We start from the raw sequence: 19352 nt of genomic DNA, 5'->3' as shown, positions 1-19352 counted from the left end.
CCTTTCAGAAAAGTAGGTTTAACCAGACAAATATAAATCGTTTTGATGTGAACTGGAGACTTCAATGTGAACTGGAGACTTCAATGTGAACTGAGCCTTTTATAGCAGAAGGTACCTATAAATGTGCAGCCTGCTGTGTGCTTCAAGTGGCAATTCATCACTCTTAAAAGTTTAAGAGTTTTGATTCAYTGTTTTTCTTAAAGGCCTGCCCTTCTCCTTCCCAAAGATAATACATACTGGCTGTTACTTTTATTCTCCCCTAAGTATAAATAACACCCAAAAGGACTTTGTGCACTTGTTGAAAGTTGTAACAACCCTAAATTTATAATCTAGTACATTAGATGTAAAACACTATTTCACATTTGTAACGTTCGGAAGATGTCAGGGACTCCTGGGGAAAGTTCCCTTTAGGGAACGAGTTCTTGTGCCAGAAAATCATTTCAGTCAAAGATGCACTTAAGGTTTAACATGGTACTTTCCCCAAGAGGTGTTTATTTCATGCAGTAATTTTACAGCACCCAAGTGTGCAGTGCTGCAGCACCAGTGCATGAATGGTACCTAACAAATCCTGCACACACAATCTTACTTCTGTATGACCTGAGCCTGCACAAAACCTGCCATTCCCAAATTCTTCAGGATCTACCTGGATTTCCTTTTTCACARTTGCTTGTACAAAACCAAYCTAAATGAAAACACCTACATGTTTYAGCTATCARTAGTAAACATTTACCCCTACATTCCTCCTACCTCGCACCAGCAAATCCTCTCGAAGTCTTCAGATGTCATTGCTTGAGTTTTACCTATGCTCAATCTCCTTAAATATTCTCCACTGCAAATCAGTGACATGTGGAGTGGATAAATGAACCATGAGATGGGTCTAGACCATAAGGTTCAAGAGTTGAGAGGAGGAGTACAAATCCTAACTGATAGCCAGGTAGCAGARGTGTCTCTCAGGGTTCAGTGGTAGTTCTCATATTAATTAACACCTTCAGTGACCCAACAGGACAGAAGGCACCCTCAGCAATGTTGAATTGGGTGTGAGCAGTTGACAGGGTAGGGCTTTTATTTTCAGTAGCACAGACAAATTACAGAAATTATTTAGAATTCCTACACAGAAACAGAAAACCAACAACCACWACTGTTCCTACCTAATGATGTCCATGGCCTGATAGATGATTTCAGACTGGTCRACTCCGATCACTTTCTTGGCACCTGCTTTGGCAGCAAACATGGAGAGTATTCCAGTTCCACAGCCRACATCCAAAACCACCTGAAACAAGTAAGTGAAAGCAAAACCATGGTATTTTCCTTGCTATGACTTTTCTACACTTCTTCCTGCATCAGTGAGATACTGTATTCCAATAGAAGGAATAAACTGTTACTGTTACACGCAGAGATATTCAAGTCAAACTGCAGTTCGAACTCCACACTCTCTACCACCTTTTCCATATAGAAAATGAAGCAGACTAACTCCAGCTGCAGATTGACCAGCCACATGGGAAACAACAGCAAGCAGTCATGTGGGAAACACCTAAATCATTACATGAACAAGAGAACACGAAATTATAGCCTGAGCAATTTTAATCACTGAATCACCAATAATTGAACTTAGCACTGGTACTGAAAAAACATAGTCTAGTTGCAGTTTTTCATTGAGAGGCTATTCAGAAACTTTATCTCAGCCAGAAAAGGCCACAGGGCCTCAAAACACCCATGGTTCAAGAYGACTAAATTTCAAACTGGTCACTGGCACAGGTTTAACACTAGAAATCTTTTCCAACATTATTTATAATCAAAGTAGAACAAAAGAAGTCCAGTAAGATGGACCCCCTAATTCCCACAGAAGAGTAAACTTCATCACTACACTCGAAAAAAAAAGACACTCAGCACAAGAAGATGCATGAAAATGCCTGGGGTTTTGTGTATCATGTATTAGGTACTAAATTTATTACTAAGTAGAGTTGAGCTGCCAGCAGTTTTAAGCTTCATAGAGAGAGATTTCACCAAGTAGCCTCTTTCACGCCTTGCTATTGTTTCAATGTATCTCTTCTAACTGTTGGAAACTTCTGAACGCTTAAAAACTAATGAATGCCTTACAGGAGATTTTGCAGATGATTTTCAGGCTTGATGTTTTCACAGAATTACTGCAGCTGAAAGGCACCTCTGGAGATGGTGCGGGTGTATTTTATTTCATTGACCAGATCATCAGTGGTCTTATTGCTAGAATCCTATCTAATACARGTAAGCTTTACTAATGGTGTTAAAAAAATCTAAGCACTAAACCCAAAAATGCTCTGAAGTCTGAAAGACAAACCAAGTTTCCTAAACACTGTGWAGAGCCACTCATATCACGCACAACATCCAAGCATGAACAGAATCAGAACTGCAAAGACAGACTTCCTTGCCCCTACACGAGAYCCAAACATGAGAGTAAGCACAACTTACTAAATATTTCTAGGTGAACAAGAGCACTGAGTCAGAATTGCCARTCACAGCAAGAATTTATTAGAAAACTGATTTCACTGGCTCTTCTCCTCAGAGCACACAGTGCTGTAAAACTTGCCCTCACAGCTTTCATGACATTAAACGTTTTGCCAAAGAAGGTGTCAAATCCCTCACTAACCAAACCCACATTTGAGAACCATAAAAAATTTCAAGGCAATAATGCATCCTGCTGCTGATATACTTTCCAGCTTGTAAGCTGCTGATCGCTCCTGCTTTGGCACAACAAAACCTCACACGTGCAGTTTAGCATTTCACCTAACAAAGAGCAGCAAAGTAAACACTTGAATGCTCTGCACCTCAGGTCTGCCTGTCTCCCTGTGTACAATTCTACACATTCTGATGATGGGCACAGAACAAGGACCCTGAAGCCAGCATGAATAAAAAGAGACTGGCTATCCTCAGCAGTACAGTGTAAGGGAGCTTCTGCTGGGGTGGTCTGGGAAGCAATAACTGAAGAATTGACTGCCACCTGTCTTGGCAGAGTCCCTTACAACGAGGGAACAGAACTAAAAACCACCAGGATGAGGACTTTTTCCAGCAGCTTGTGTAGTGGGAAGTTGTGGACAGTTACTTGTTCTACCTGCAACACTTTTGCAGCTATGTTTCAAAAGGAGTTAACCCTCCAACTCAGCAGTTACRTAAGAACGTGTTAGGGCTACAGAAATCCCTAGGTTGAATCTGCTGGAGAYAGGAGTAGAAAATAAAAATCAATATTCCTGCAGCTGCTGAAATCTCACAGCCCCCAACACCACCTCGTCTAACACTTCACCTATGGTAGTTAACAAAATCACTGAGCCATGTCAGGTGGAAGTYATAGCCAAAAATAAACCACTGTGAAAGAATGATCTTGATGTACACTTGCATGAAAGAGAGCAATCACCACAAATTGGAAAAAAATCAAAACAGACACCACTTTGGACAGCTGCCCTTGTCACTTAAAAACCCAGATGGAACTCATCTAGCCTGAGGCAGGGGATGGGGTGGAGAAAGAGGCACTGGAGAGAAAACACACGAGCTGGAATTGGAGTAGGAAGGGAGAGACAAGCAGAGTGCTCACCAATCAGCCYAAGGACAAGGGGCCACAGCCCACACATTCTTGCAGTGATCACATATGGCCTCTCACCAACRACCTGGAGCAGCTGCACTGGAGATYTGACTAMAATACAACACACTGCAGCTTCACRTCCTCCTCKGCAGTCTAAGCAAAACTGATATTCTACTTTCAGCGACAGAAAGAATTACTTTAAACTCAGAAAAATAGGAGGTCARGCATTATAGCCAATTAAATAATGTCCATCAATGAACTCTTGGTAGGAACAATGTTGTAAAAGCTCATTTATACCCTGAACATGGCATTTATGCTTGCCTCAGACTTCAGCTCTACAACAGAAACCAAGCATGGCACCAGTGCTTTACTAAACAATTATTTTTTCCAACCAAAAATTACTCTCATTGTAAAATGGACCACATTTACTGAGTATAGCCACCTTCATTAGTCCTGCCAGGTCATCTGTTCTGTCACATTCTCATCTCAAATACATCTGACAGGTAGAAAACAAAGGCAGCAAGCAGGATTCATTCAGGTTTTAATAATTTCTTTTGAAAGCTCAGAGAGAACAAACAAATTGGCTGCTTCTGAATAAAATACACATAATAAACAAATGGAGATACTCTGTTATCATCTCTCACCATGAAATCACACCTCTTTAGTACCCTAAAGGTTAGGATGCAGACATGCATCAAAAGAGAATGTACAAATTCAGCTCTTTGAACAAGCTCCTCACAACTGTCCTTTCAGAAAAAAAACAAAAATCATCAGTATGCATTTACCAGGGAGGAATACCATGGGGGAGTTCTAAATAAGACATTTTATCTTCTTTTTTTTTTTTAAGTTGTAATCATACAACACAGGAGAAACACAACCAACCACAAAAAATTACTGTTCTGTGGGGACTCACATGTCATGTAACTTCAGTCTTACCCTGTGAAAACCTGCAGACATCACTTTTAGGGGCATCTGGGAAACTAAATTTCTCCCAAGAAAGTTTTCTTTTYTTTATTGGTCTCTGTTCTTTCTCAGATGAGCTGCCCACCTATGCAGTCACCTGCATCATTTAAGTCACTGGCAGCATAATTCCACAGCTCTTCTGCTTGTTCTCTCASTAGAACCAAAGAATTTAGAAACGTTTCGTAGAAACCGGCTTGTGACATGAACTGAGGTGAAAAAGGGAAGAAAACAATTCCCTAATTTTTTCTGCTGTAGTTGCCAATCGAAAACAGAGGTAAGGCATACAAAGAGTAGGCACTGTCAACACTGAAATACAGAACAGAACTGCATCTCTCTCACCTCTCCYACAAAGAAAGGCTGAGAGRATTGGGATTGTTCAGCCTGGAGAAGGCTTCAGGGTGACCTAACTGTGGCCTTCCAGCAGCTGATTGGAGCCTAAAAGAAAGATGMAGAAAGGCTTTTACAAGGGGCTGGACTGACAGAACAAGGGGGAATGGATATAAATGAAAGAGAGAAGGCTTAGACAGCATAATAGGAAAAAGTTGCTCAAAAAAAATGAGAGTGGTGAGGCCCTGGCACAGGTGGCCCAGAGAAGATGGGAATGCCCCAAAAACATTCAAGGCCAGGTTGGATGGGGCTCTGAGCAACTTGGTGCAGTGGAAGGTGTCCCTGCCATGGCAGCAGGGCTGGAACTGGATRATYTTTCAGGTCCCTTCCAACCCAAACCATCCCATGGYTCTGTGAAWWCAAAACACAACAAACTCATCAGAAACAGCCAGCAGAAATACAAAAGACCAGAGAGGATCATTACTGTACAGGGGTCAGAACCAGTGTGAAGATCCTATCAGTGAAATCCCTCCTCACTGCAAATGAAATACGAGCACACAGTTCCAAGCCCTTTAATAACAGCCCAGTCTGGAGACATGAAACAGCACTAATTCAAAAAATTCAGTTACACGTGAATTCTTTCCCAGCTCTAATTACACAGGGCTTCCAGGACAYTTTTACTCTATCAGGCATACATAGAAATTCACTTAATCCTGCTAAAGAGCCCTCAGAGAGTTTCCATCTAATATCCTCGATGAGAGAGGCTCAACTCCCCCCRCCAAGATAATTAATGAGCCCCCTACCAGCACAATGACAATGGAGATCACCACTGCTCTTATCAGCAYGCTGCACCCTCCAGCAGCTCAGCAGCTCTCCAGCACCTCACAAAGCCAGAGCACACTAAATCAAATCTTGGCACTGCAACTCTCCCTTCCCAGAGCCACAGAGCAGCTAACCTGCAGGGGTTCTACAGTCTGAGACAAAATACACCACAAAAATTACAGGATCTTCTGAGAGCTTTTGCCTACCTTGTCCTTGAAGAGATGGGGGTTTTGGTAGATGAAGTCACGATAGCTCTCCGTGCGGACTTTATCCTATTAGTCAAAGAACAAAAAGGGTTCACTTTTTCTACATGGGTACAGCATGAAATCCAAAAATGCTGAACAACYTGCTTTTAGTTGGCCTGAGGATGCTCTGTGCATACTGTGCTTAYGTGGGCCCAGCAGTCATGACACTGCCAAATGATAATACTTCAGAATTTACTCTGGCAAATGAAGCCAGTTGCCTCAGCTGGAGGAAAAGTAAGAAAGTGTTATGTGGTTAACTGATTCTGGTTTTTTTTGAATGTTTCAAATTCTTAATGACTATAAAAACCAAAACCTATATTCCTCACTATGCAGGAACAGCATCAAATACTACACCAACCCCACATAACAACCTCCTACACAATTGTGAGAATTTGCATCASAAGCTCAGAAAACTTTTTACATCATTTTATTCTTTGACGCCCCTGTGACGTGGAAACGTCTTTTCATAAAAAACAGTAAGCGTCAAATTAACTTGTTTCTATTTCTGAACAAACTGCAGATTTGCAATCCTGATGACAAGCTAGTTAAAGCTGTACAGCCCATTTCAGGGCAGTCCAACACAATAAGTAAGTCTGACTGAACTACAACAGGGCCAGAGAAACTGGAATATTTTCACGCATAGAACAAAACATATATAGTACCTCAGGATACAAAAGCCAGCAGTACAKCTCAGTTTACCAGCAAAGTAATCTATTAAAACATTGATTCTCTTACATGCACCAGCAGGTACACAAATTGACAGCCAAGTATAGGTTTTGGAATTGCTGTTGCAGTTCAAGTGTTACAGAAAAGTAAAAAGAAAAAAAATTCAGCATTTTTTACCGAGTGCAAATAATGCTGAAGTATAAAGTCCCAGTGCTTACATTAAATCTAGTATTTTTCTACTATAGCAACTTAAGAATTTCTCAAAAAAAAACAGAGAAACAGAAATCTTCGACAGTGAGAAAGAAACAGGTCTATTTTAATTAAAAAACAAGATGAAAAACAGTAGCTAAGAACAAAGGATATAACAATAAAAATTTTGGAGACAAAAACTGTTTTGAGACTTGGAAATCCTAAAATCCAGCTTTAGGTGTAGAAGTATGATCACACACAATCCAAAAAAGCAGCTGGGGTTTATCTTAGAAAATTCTACTTTAGAATCATACATAATTAACATTAATAGAAGAAACTGTGATCCTTTAAAACTATATTGGTTTGCTATGATTTTATATTCAGAGGAACTATTTTTAGCACTTCACCTCTACTGCAGTATATGATTTGCTGAAAGGGCCAAAAGAGTTTAAAAATAAATAATCAGTTGAGAAAGCAGCCAGCTGGAAAGCTTTCAGCTTTGCCTCCTGCCCCTCACATTGCCTCAGCACTGCCCCAACTCAATGCAGCCACATCCAGGTACTTTGGGTCTCTGTCCATCAATCCCCTTCTCTCACTCGACATTTCTATGTAATGCCTTCTTGGTTTTAAGTAAAATASTAACAAAATGTATTAAGATAAGAGCCAAGACATTCTCGAGCAAAAAGGGCAAGGGAAACAGCAGTCAGTTGGCCAGKGTGAAGTAACAACATTCTTGCTCCTCTGAAGTATTCACAGAAAAAACCCAAACTTTGGCTTACCCCAACCAGGCATAAGGAATAAAACAAGGCTGAACAGCTTCAGAAATGGGCTTACAGTTCAGACAGCAAGACTCTTTCTTAAAAATGTTCATGTAGTAAGCCACTATATTTATGTAAATAAGGTGAACACRAAGAGGAAAATAAAAAAGTGAATGCCTACCATATAAAAAAAAATTCAATGTGCGTATGATAAAACAATCATTTTCATGTTTTGGAAAGTCAAAAGTCTTCTCAAAAGCATTGTGACAAACATATCTTGAAATAAGTAAAATACAGTTTTGTACCAATCTCCTTGTGCACAGATGCAGATTTATTGTAAACTTTAATAACCAAGAGAAAGGCTTCCTCATCCTATAGCCTACATCATCTCAAATGACAGCTTTATATAGCTGTAAACCCAAACACCTATCATTTTTATTTATCTTCAAGACTTCAGTTCTATTTTTATAACTCTACATTMTGGAAAACATTCTTCTGCTTCTGAACCATCTCTGTGCTTCTGTAAAATCCCCTCCCCTTAATATTCCCCTCATGATTCTTAAGAGAGGCTCATGTGTATTTCTGCATTGGGGCCACCACATGATTTACAAACCTGAAAGCTTTACGTGCTGGCTGCAGGRACAAAGTCACTCCACAACTCTGAATTCTACCTCTACATGAGACAGGAATTTTATTTATTTCGCATTAAAATAATAAAATTGCTTATAACTTTCATAATTATGACATCTCCTCTGAAAGGAGGCATTAAGAGATTTTCATGTACAAGTTAATAACAAGCTGTTGGGCTTTGTGCTTGGGGTTTTTTTATTTTAAAGTTAAAAAGRCCTACATAGGTTTGCCTTTGAAAAGTTTTAAGCATTAATTTTTCACCTTTAGTATAGATTATTTTCCAGCTGTTCAACGTCATCAATACACTGAACTRTGCACAAGTAAACTTCTGTTTACCCAGTGCAATAGAAAACCACAATATTTGASAAATGGTCTTGCCTGACAAATTCCAGTTGTCAGGAAAACATAAAACTAAAGAAAMATATTCACTGTCTGTACTATTTCTTATCCTTTATGTTTTAAGCATGCAGGGAAAAGCTGCTTTTGGCGAGGCAGGGCTGTGATACAGGTATTGCAACATCAAGCATAACTGTAAATGATTTTATGTTCCTAGTACCTCCTGTAAACAGAATTTATACAAAGGAAAAGAAACTGAAAAATTATCTCTCAGCCCAAGCACTACCAAAAATCCTCCCCTGGATAAAAAGGGTTAAAAATGCAGCTGCTCTGCAGTACATTTACAGGCACACAGCCCACTTCATTCCTCTCTCCTCTTTAGTCCCACCAAGATGCAGTGGAGACRACTTTCTAACCTTTAGCATCTCTTCGTGTATCCCATAATGCCCATAGGAGCTGAAGTAAACGCCATCCTCATCCTCCTGAAGGTCTGCAATGGTGCTGGATGACGAGCTGCTCCTGACATCTGTGTTCATCACAAAATCCTGAGCAAATTGCCTGGAATCAATTTAAAACATACCCTTGAGACGTGTTTAGGGGACCATGAAAAGGAGGCTGGCTGGGGGGGAGAAAGGGCTGGGAAGAGGGAAGGAATCCAGGCTGCCATGRGGCTTGGCAACAATGGGAGCAGCTTTAGGTGTGCACATCCTCCCTCTGCAGGCTCCTCGTGGCTGCTGCACCACYGCACTCCCTCCTGAACCCTCCTGCAAGCCCTGCTTTCTGCTTTCAGCACGGAAATACTGGGGGTGGTTTCTATTTTTAAGGCAGAATTATCTATTTTACACCTGCTGGTACAAATGCCAGCACTGCAGTGGTCAAGGTGTTTCAGGCCGTGTAATGCAGATCTGTACTCAAGACAAACAGCACAAGAACTGCAGCCCACACAACGCTGGGTGACTTTTGGAAGGTGGAAAAAAGATTTTTAAAACTGAGACATCCGGGTGAAAAGAAAACAGAGCTTAAAATGCAATTTATTACTTTAATTTCATGCTGCTTTTTTTCCCCTYTTCCGCAGTCTTGCATTCCTACAACACATAAGGAAAGGCAGAGAGYTGGGATTGTTCAGCCTGGAGAAAAGAAAGCTCCAGGRTGACCTCACTATGTTCTTCCAGTACCTAAAAGGGCTACAAGAAATAAGGAGGACTTTGGACAAGGACATGAGATGACAGGACAAGGACAAMTGGCTTTTAAACTGAAAGACAGTAGGCTTAGATTGGATATAAGAAAGAAATGTTTTCCTGTGAGGGTGGGGAGGCCTCAGGGTGGCACAGGGTGCCCAGAGAAGCTGTGGCTGCCCCATCCCTGGAAGTGCTGTGGGCCAGGTTGGATGGAGCTCTGAGCAACCTGGGACAGTAGAAGGTGTCCCTGCCCATGGCAGGGGAGTGGAACTGGATGTGCTTCAAGGTCCCTTCCAACCCAACCATTCCATGATTCCACACCTTCATTCCTCRAAATAGGTTTGATGACAAAATACACAAATCAAGGGGTTTATRATGAAAACACTATTACTGACAACGAAACAGCTCTTACTACACCCACAATGAAGTGAAAAAGCAAACACACTTCAGCCAGACAATACTCCTCCAAGATCTACAGCCCAACAACAACAAAAGTTGYATCCTGGACCACTCCAAAGTCACCAACACTCACCTTGAGCAGTGATTATACKTTGTTAAATGGGAACTTCACATCCACGGGTAAGAATCTCATTACCAATACCATCCTTATAGAACAACAAAACCAAAACCACCATTTCACTGCTGACACTTCAAATACTGCTCTGCTTAGCTAGTTTGAATGAGGAGCAGAATATGGTAAGGGATTTAATATTGAAATTTTGTCAGTTTCAGAAACTTCCTATACTTGCCTATACAAYCTGGATTTTATTTTTAATATTGCTCATTAAATGAATGGTACTTCATATTTTCTTTACTTTTAGACAAATATCTAAAGGGTAAAATTTTAAATTTTAGTAAAATAGATTCTATGAYATATAATTAAGTATAATTAACATTGTGGGAGATCTAAATTATTTAATTTACTATTATTTAAGCCAATAGTTCCTCTAGCCTGTGCATGCAACACAAGCACCAAAGAAACTCCAGCTGCCCTGYTGTCTATTTAATCAAGGAAAAAGATAAGTAAAAACAAAAGCCATCACCTCTAAACACGTGACAGATTTAAAGAATCAGCATATACAAGCTGGGCTCTTAAATCTCTAAGTTATATGAAATGCTAGAGACAACCTAATTTATAGAACTGTTAACCATCTTTGTTTCACAGAGCTTTACCTGAAAGGGAACAGATTCCTTTTCTCTGTGGAATCACCTCCAACATGAACCAGTGAATTACAGCATTTAGACTACTACAATGAACTGGCTCATCTGTCCATAATTGAAAACTGTGCTGCTTCATCAGATCTACAGCTGGCTATTTTCTGCTGCCAGCCAATCCCTGCCAAATTGAAGAGGCTGCATTGAGAAAGAAAAATTAAAAGTCTCCCTCTTACAAGAGCAGATAACTTGATATACTAACCTCAAAAAAAAAAATCTATAAGCCTGACTGAAGTTTAGAGTGCTCAAAAGAAATGGCTACTGATGTGAAGATGGTTTTTTTTTTGTTTTAAATGAAAATGAATGGAACAAGAGGAAGGCAAAAACACACAAAGAAAAAAACTCCAAGTTTTTGAAGCACAATGACAAATTTCTTTCAYTCTTACTGTTTATGATTAATTAATGCATAAGGTACATAGAGATACCAGAAAAGCAATGCATGATATAAAGCACAATTTACAAAATTCAAATCCACATGAAGACAAAACTGTTAATTTTTGACATAAATAASTGTTCACAGCTGAGAAGATTTGAATACATGAATTTATTTTGGTGCASCTAGTTACTTGTAGCACTAAGTCTGTACTGTCAAAATGTACAAYAAACCCTCAAATGTATATCACAAGGATTTTTTGCTGATTAGCTTCTCACACAAAAGAACAAGAATTATTTTTCCAAGTCTCTTCAATACATTTCAGTTCCTCAGTACCCAATCAGTGTGATCTTGAAATTACATGTTTGTAGAGGATTTAATCCTGTGACTCAAAAAGTTGGTATTTGCAATTTTTTCATAAGCATCATCAATGTATATTTTGCAGACTTCAAGATTTAGAAGTAGCTATGGAGATGCCCTGACTCCTGACTGTGATGCACTGAATACTTACTAACAGAACTGTCACCTGATACTGAAAATAAAAGYAGCTGAAAAGGGTTGATTTATTCATTTCACTGAGAGTTTCTCCAAACTGTAACTGTAACAAGTATTTGGAACCAACTCTGAACACATCTGGAGTGCTGTATTTAATTGTCCATCTCTCTTCTCCAGTGAGTAATCCTCAGTGTTTAAACTCGTATCTAARGGACTAAAAGGTGTCTCAAAAGAGTGGTCTGAAGCAAGGTACCTCTTTCTGGGTCATGTGCTGGGTTAGCTCTCCTAAGCATACTTTGTTCTTTCAATCTGTGCAGCTTTTGTGCAGTTTTTACTAACCCTCTACAAGACATGTACTAACCACACACAACATATAAGTCAAACCTACAGTCCCAACCCAAGTCAAGAGATTTATTCCACAGTTACACTGTACTGTTTCTTTCAGTTTCTACTGGTCTTSGAACATGAACATCTCATCTCACCTAAAACACATCAAATAAAAACATCCCAAAGCTTCAGCTCAAACATTTACCTCATTTTTTGAAGATCATCTTGTGCTCTAGCCAAGGCTGCTTCTGCGACTCTTGCTCTGTGTTCCGCATGTTTTAATTGTTCAAGGAGCACCATGGTATCATTTAAACCATTAGAGGGCAAAACATTCATAGGTTCATAAAGATCTTCTATATCTGATGAAACAGGGAGAAAAAACAATACTTATCAATCTCATGCATGGCTTCACAGATCATAATCATATAACGCTATTTCTGTCTTTGGATGCTTTGCTGTTTTGCAAAAGGCATGACTCAATTTGACAGGATTAACTACAGTATACATGACTAACCAGGAGTAATCTAATAAATCCAGAATTCAGGCTTCTTTAAATACCAGGCTTCTTCTTTCCAGAAAAGACATTAGGTTTGAATACAATTAAGTTAGATACAATTAATATAAGGACTTTCTCAGATAAATAAATCAACAAAGTAACAGTGACAATGCTTCACAAGACAGGAACTCTGACAATACCACACTGACCCYACAAAGCAGGAGTCCTACTGAAATAGTTATTTACCAAACTGAAGTAGGAGGTCATCTTCTAGTTCTGGTTTCAAATATTCCTCTCCTTCCCAAGGCAGTGGGCTGCTGAGAGTACTCAAATATGCTCCAGTTGGTTTCTAGACAGGAGAAAAGCATGTAACCTAAGTTCCTTTGAAAACACCAGCCCTTCAATTTCATACAACAAAATTAATGTGTGTTCTTTCACACATTAAAATATGCAGGGTATTACTGAAGGAGCTTTGTAGCTTTCAAAAGCTAGGAATGCACAGGCAGCTCTGGGATAAAGGAATTCAGTACAAGCACCACTGCTAGTCAATAAATCCAAGATAATAATCCTGTCAGATGTTCTTAGATGAACACTGTTGTAGGGACAAATGTCAGAAACACTGTATTCTCTCCTGCTGGCATCCAGACAATTAATACTTGGTTAGGAAACAAGAGGTCAGATTTGGAATTTTTGCCCTTCTTTATGCCCTGCATAGCYTATTATGCACTAAGTAACTATTTGAGTATTTAAAATTTGAAGATTTAAATTAAAAATGCTTAATAACATAAGATGATATTGAGTTTAAAACCTAAACTTTCAGGGAACAAGCAAGGCACAAAGTCCCAAGACACACGAAGTACACCAAGGCCTATCTTAAAACTTTAGGTTCCTGTTAGCTTTCCTGATTCTGGGATCATTTCAGCAGAGATTTAAATTCTGTAACCTACGGGATCTGGGGTTGTCCTTACTAAGTTGGGGTCTRGACAGCTCACATCCTCAGGAAAGACTTTTACACCAGCACACACACAAGGACTAAGGACCTTYAGTTATTGAGAAGTGAGCCCATTTCTTAAGTGAGACAGCAGAGTTAAAGGCCAGGAAAAAATAACAAAACAAGATGATACTACATAGCATGGAGGCTTTGAGCAAGGCTCAGGAATCCCTTCTGGAAACAAAGCTCCACATTAATCAAAAACATATAAAAYTAAAACAACTTCATATCTAAACCAATCAACAGCTATTTTAACTCCTGTGTTGTTTTTTTTTTCTAAAACTACAACACAAAATCTCACGCAAATATTAAGGAAGGGCAAACTGAAAGCGCAGCACCTTGAGTTCCTATTTTCCTGATGCAGAATACAGTAGGATGTGGTACACCTACCTTTAATCTGACAAAGTTGATTAGTTTAATGTATCCATATGAATCGAGTCCTGAGAGGAAAAAAAAAGGGTGAGGAGAGAACACTTGTATTACAGAAAAGTACACGTTTTACAATTATGTGAATACTAATTACCTGTTCAACTGGTAATTGGTTCAAACTTCCCCTTGGGGTGTACATCACTATCTAGAGCAGTCTTCCTATGTTATGTTTRCCACCTATGTTTTGATTCTCTTTASGATTAAACCAGTTAATCCTCACCCTCAGGGCAAATATATTTGCCACAAATGAAGAATGGAACATATCCAGATGGGGGTTATACAGAGATTTCACTCATTTGGCATGCAAATACACCAGGACCTTCTTCTCTCCTAATAACTACCTTGCTGATATTTTAGGCTGTTGTGCTCCCTTGTTCATATTCTTAGCTTTCTGCTTAAAAGAATGTAAATTGATGCTACTCGCCAAGAACACCTACCAATACTGATTTAAAACTGCCACCTTGGCAGAAATAGGTAGTTTAGATATGACTGTATACACTCCCCAAGAAGAGCCAAGATAAACCCAAATACTTTTCCTCGGATTTTAGACAGAAAACAGACCAGAACAGCTCTTACACGATGTAATATATAATGACAGCTTCAAGTGAAACAAAACAGAAACCTGACTTGGGAAGAATTAAACAGACATGGGAGGGTATGCCTTCCTGTGATCACCTGAGGGCCACAAGCCATGGGGCTCTGGTAAACACTGAGCCAAATAACAGCAGTGCTGGTCAGCCAAGAGCTCCCAGCAGATCAGATCAGATCAGATCAATCACAAGAGATCAGATCAATCATGTAGTGGCTGGCTCAAGTCAGTCAAATAGGCAGTGAGGAATCAGTACAAGCCAGAAGAGATCTATCTTACTTCTGCCACTACTTTAAAGCTTTACCAGTAGAAAAAGCATACAGGAAGCAGCCAGCATAAAGAAAATGTATAAGCATTTTTCCACAATAGCTCATCTTATCAATCTTGGAAGCTTCAGCTGTCACSAGGAAATCAGTTAGAAACAAATTAATATTTGTAATTTATTTTAAATGAGATACTCACACACAAAAGGAAATGACCAGTCATGAAAGAAAACTCACCATGCTTGTGGATCATATCACTAACATCAAACTGATGCTCTGCTTTGCAATGGGAGAACACAGCTTCAGCAGAATTAAACAACCTGTAAATAAAAAACTATTAAATATGCAATATTGACACATTTAAAAGTTCTAACTTGTGAGTGCTACATGCTCTGTTCTAACTTAATGGGCAATTTAGAACACATTTTCTGCCACTGAGAAAAAATGAATAGGCACTGGCTTACATACCTCACAAAAAAAGCTTTTACCTTGTCAAACACTTTGAAACAAACAAGAATAAACACAAAAATTTTGTYTGACAAAACCACAGATCCTGTTAACTTCCAAAAACTCCTTGAGRGCAAAGGCTGCGATAAACCTGGAATTAAAAAAACACGCCGACACGAGGTGGGTGGGGCAGCATCGAAATAAAAACCTCTCATCTAGTTTCTGGCCACGGGGGAAACATGACAGGGAAAAAAAAAAAAAAAAAAAAAAGAGAAAAGCCTCCACACTCTTTCAGCACAAGAAAAGGGGACTGACTACCTGCTTTCCACTTTAATCCCTCCTTCAGTCTGGATCTAACACACCTTTGGCTCCACACAGACCGTATATACGATCAACACGCTACAGAGCTGCAGGGCTACACCAGCAATTGATGATGTCCCTCACGCGGGCCCAGCCCGCTCGCAGCGCACCCACGGGGCCCCGGCGCCACCCAACCTGTCGCAGAAGAGGCAGCGGGTCCGCTGGGCCTCGGCAGCGCCTTCTTCCCCCTCCTCCTCCTCCTCCTCGTCGCTCCAGGCGCCCTCGCCGTCCGACAGCTCCGGCATCTCCCCCTCAGTGTCCATGGCCGCCGCCGCCATGGCCCGCGCGCCGCTTCCGGCCCGACACCCAACACCCGCGCGCCCCCTGGCGGAACCGCCGGCTGAGCGCCCGCTCTGAGGGGGAGAGCGCGCCATCTTGCGGGGGAGACGGGCAGGGGGACGGAGGGACGGAGAGACAGCGGGACAGCGGGACATAGGGAGATAGGGACACAGGGACAGCGGGACAGCTGGACAGAGGGACGGAGGGACACAGGGACAGCGGGACAGAGGGACGCAGGGACAGAGGGACGGAGGGACACAGGGACAGCGGGACAGAGGGACGGAGGAACAGAGGGACGGATGGACGGAGGGACCGAGGGACAGAAGGACAGAGGGACACAGGGACGGAGAGACGGAGGGACAGAGGGACGGAGGGACTGAGGGGCAGCGGGACAGAGGAATGCGGCGACAGCGGGACGCAGGGACAGCGAGACGAAGGGACGGAGGTTTGCAGGGACAGAGGAATTCAGGGACAGAGGAATTCAGGGACAGAGGAATTCAGGGACAGAGGGACGCAGGGACAGGGGGACGCAGGGACAGAGGAATTCAGGGACAGAGGGACACAGGGACAGAGGGACGCAGGGACAGAGGGACGCAGGGACAGAGGAATTCGGGGACAGAGGGACGCAGGGACAGCGGGACGCAGGGACAGCGGGACACAGGGACAGCGGGACAGAGGGACAGGGGGACGCAGACACAGCCGGCCCGTCCCTCGCCACCCCCGCACGGAGCGTGTCCCTCGTTCCAGCCGCAGCGGCGATCCCGCAGACGCGCTCTGCTCCCCGTGTCTCGCCACCGGCGCGGCTGCGAGGGCAGAGTYAAAGCGAGCTGTGCGCGTTTTGAAATGTCGGCTTTTCAATAAAGTTTGGCGGCAGAAGAGCCGCAGAGTCACAGCAGCAGCTGCGTTGGGAAAGACCTCTGACACGTCGAGTCAGTTGTCCGCAAAAGTCGGATTCATTACCTGTGTGCAACCAGGCAATGACACACTCGAGAGAGACACTGGTTATTTATTTCAGAGTTGCACAGGCCTACGTGCTCGGTGGTATTCCACAAATCAAGCRCACTAGCTATCAGATTTTTTACATTTYGGCAAAAGAATTAGTGTCCATTGGCTACAAGTTACATAGTTCTCCTATAAATTACTATTCTGTCTTCTATTGGTTAATGAGTCTCTTCCCTCTCATTAGGCTATGTGCTCAGTCGATGTTTGAGCTGGTGGTGTCTTGGGTTGGTGCTGTGAGTCCGTGGCCGTGATCTTCCCCTTCTGGATTTACCTTTTACSCTACTGGAGYTGAYTTCAGCGCAGTTGCTGAGTTGTCTTTATTGGTTTCTGCTTATCTTGGGGGTTCTGCCAAATGTCCTTGTGACCCATAAATTCTGCATTYTTYGTGTCCACTAYCAGTGGTASATCCTGTTCCCAAGCTTGGTTAACGTCCCCTTAGGTCTGAGATCATTGAAGCATGTCCAGCCCTAAACCTTAACAAGCCAATTCTACCAAAAAGTGATTTGTTTTTCCAACACATGGACAACCATTAGAACTTGCTAGCTGTGCTCTGTTTCACCGATTAGATCTCCCTTCTTTGTTGTTTAGGATTGAAAATATGCAAAGATCAAACATTAAAGAATATCCTTTCTCAAGAAAATATTCCACATTCTGCTATAAAAACAGAGCACTAAGTGCCACAATCATTCTTTCCTTAAACGACTCCAGGGACAGTGATTCCACCAGTCCTCTGGGGCAGCCTATTCCAATGTCTAATCACCCATTCTGTGAAGAAATTCTTCCTAATGTCCTTTACAACTGARGCCGTCATCCAAATGCAGAAGCTAAAAACTATGTAAAAATTATATGGAAAACCAAAGCTTGAAGGTCATCATTTGAAGAACATGGTACCTGATATACCAGCTAGGTTAATGAAGCCCCTTCATTTTCTCTGTATTTTGTGCCTGACAGAAGCATTTATCCCTTTAGAACCAAATGGTTCCCACGGGGCACCTAAGCAGGACTTGGTGGAGGAAATGTCTTGTGAAAAGCAGGCATTTTTGCAGTATGTCCATTCAAAGTGTCTATGTTCATATTTGTGCTACTACAAATATCTAAAAAAGTAATTCAATTATTATTTCACTTGGAGCCTGCCATATAATGACAGGAGAGCCGAGGAGCATCTGCATCCTGCTGGAACTGCTCCGAGTCAGGTGGGTAGACACTGTGTTCGTGCAGCATCTATTCCCTAACGTGATGTGCTTAAGGAATCTCCCACATCTMCTCCCTGCTGGTGGTCAGCTGTGTCCCCCTAAGCACCACACATTTTGAAATGACATCTTGTATTTTTGAATCAAATTGGTTTCCTGTGGATAGGTTAAAAAGTCAGCRAAGTTTGAAGGCCTCTGCATTGGCATTTTGGTTCAGGAGCTCGAACACATCCTCTAAGAGCTGATTGCTACAAACCCCTACTTGCCATGGTTTGGTCCTCAGCATGGTCACACACACATCAAATGGGTTCCTTTTCCAAATGAAACTGCCAGGCTGCTCCAGAGCTGCAGTCACAGCAGCAAACTACAGCTGCTAACCCAAAGTTCAAATCTTTAGGGCACTAGGTACTGGATTTTCAGCATCAYGTGTTTTGCTACGCTTATGCCACACTACTCACAGATCAAGCATGGTGATGCTTTTCTCTCTTTCCATCTTGTTTTTCACAGGAAATTCGTTTACATTGCCTATACGTTAAGTTTGCTGAAAGAACTGAACTGGGAGAAGCTCTTGACTCCCTCCAGGGCAGAGAGGGCTGTAGAGAGACCTCAAGAAATCCGAGAGCTGGGCAATCACCAACTGTGTGGATTTTAACAAGGCAAAGTGCTGGATTCTGCACATTTTATGCCTAAAGACTGGGGAATGAGACACTGGAGAGCAGTGCCACAGAAAGGGACCTGGGGCTGCTGGTCCATGGCAAAATGTGAGCCAGCAGTGCCCTGGCACTGGGTTTTGTGCTGCCAGGCACATGGTGTGACTCTTGGGGATGTGCAGGGCCAGGAGTTGGACTTGATGATTCTGATGGATGGCTTCCAATTCAGGATTCCATTATTCTCCATTTTTTTTCCACTATTTCAATTTTTTTTTGCAAAGACTGAATCTGGAACAGCTCTCAGTATGTAGCTCTCAATGTAAGTGGAGGCACCAAATGTTTGTTAATACATGAAAATCACTGCTCACCACAGTGGCCATCAGCATTATCATCATCCTTGCAGTTTTTGGTCATTGATARAGCAGTGGAACCAAGAGGCAGATTGTGATCTCATTTTTTATAATGCAAATTCAGTAGGTTTTCTGAGTATAGAAACAAAGAGATTTGAATTGATTGCTAACTAATGCAAATTCAGTAGGTTTTCTGAGTATAGAAACAAAGAGATTTGAATTGATTGCTAAC

At 41.6% G+C, this 19352-nt stretch overlaps 1 protein-coding gene across 1 annotated transcript in view; it reads right to left on the bottom strand.

Moving 5' to 3' along the window:
• The window catches only part of PRMT3 (protein arginine methyltransferase 3), a 52540-nt gene extending 36589 nt beyond the window's left edge, over positions 1-15951 (bottom strand). The window contains exons 1-8 of the mRNA XM_057383640.1: positions 15785-15951; positions 15080-15162; positions 13952-14001; positions 12817-12919; positions 12280-12433; positions 8903-9044; positions 5869-5934; positions 1149-1270 (exon numbers count right to left, since the gene is read on the bottom strand). Coding sequence (XP_057239623.1) covers positions 1149-1270; positions 5869-5934; positions 8903-9044; positions 12280-12433; positions 12817-12919; positions 13952-14001; positions 15080-15162; positions 15785-15927 — 863 coding nt within the window. The 5' untranslated portion in view covers positions 15928-15951. The remainder of the gene's footprint in view (positions 1-1148; positions 1271-5868; positions 5935-8902; positions 9045-12279; positions 12434-12816; positions 12920-13951; positions 14002-15079; positions 15163-15784) is intronic.
• Between the last annotated feature and the right edge of the window lie 3401 nt (positions 15952-19352).

Source organism: Malurus melanocephalus, unplaced genomic scaffold (genome assembly GCF_030028575.1).
Source record: "Malurus melanocephalus ecotype Western Australia unplaced genomic scaffold, MMel_1.1 scaffold_647, whole genome shotgun sequence".
Taxonomy (NCBI): Eukaryota; Metazoa; Chordata; class Aves; order Passeriformes; family Maluridae; genus Malurus; species Malurus melanocephalus.
This window is presented reverse-complemented; position numbering and strand designations above follow the sequence as displayed.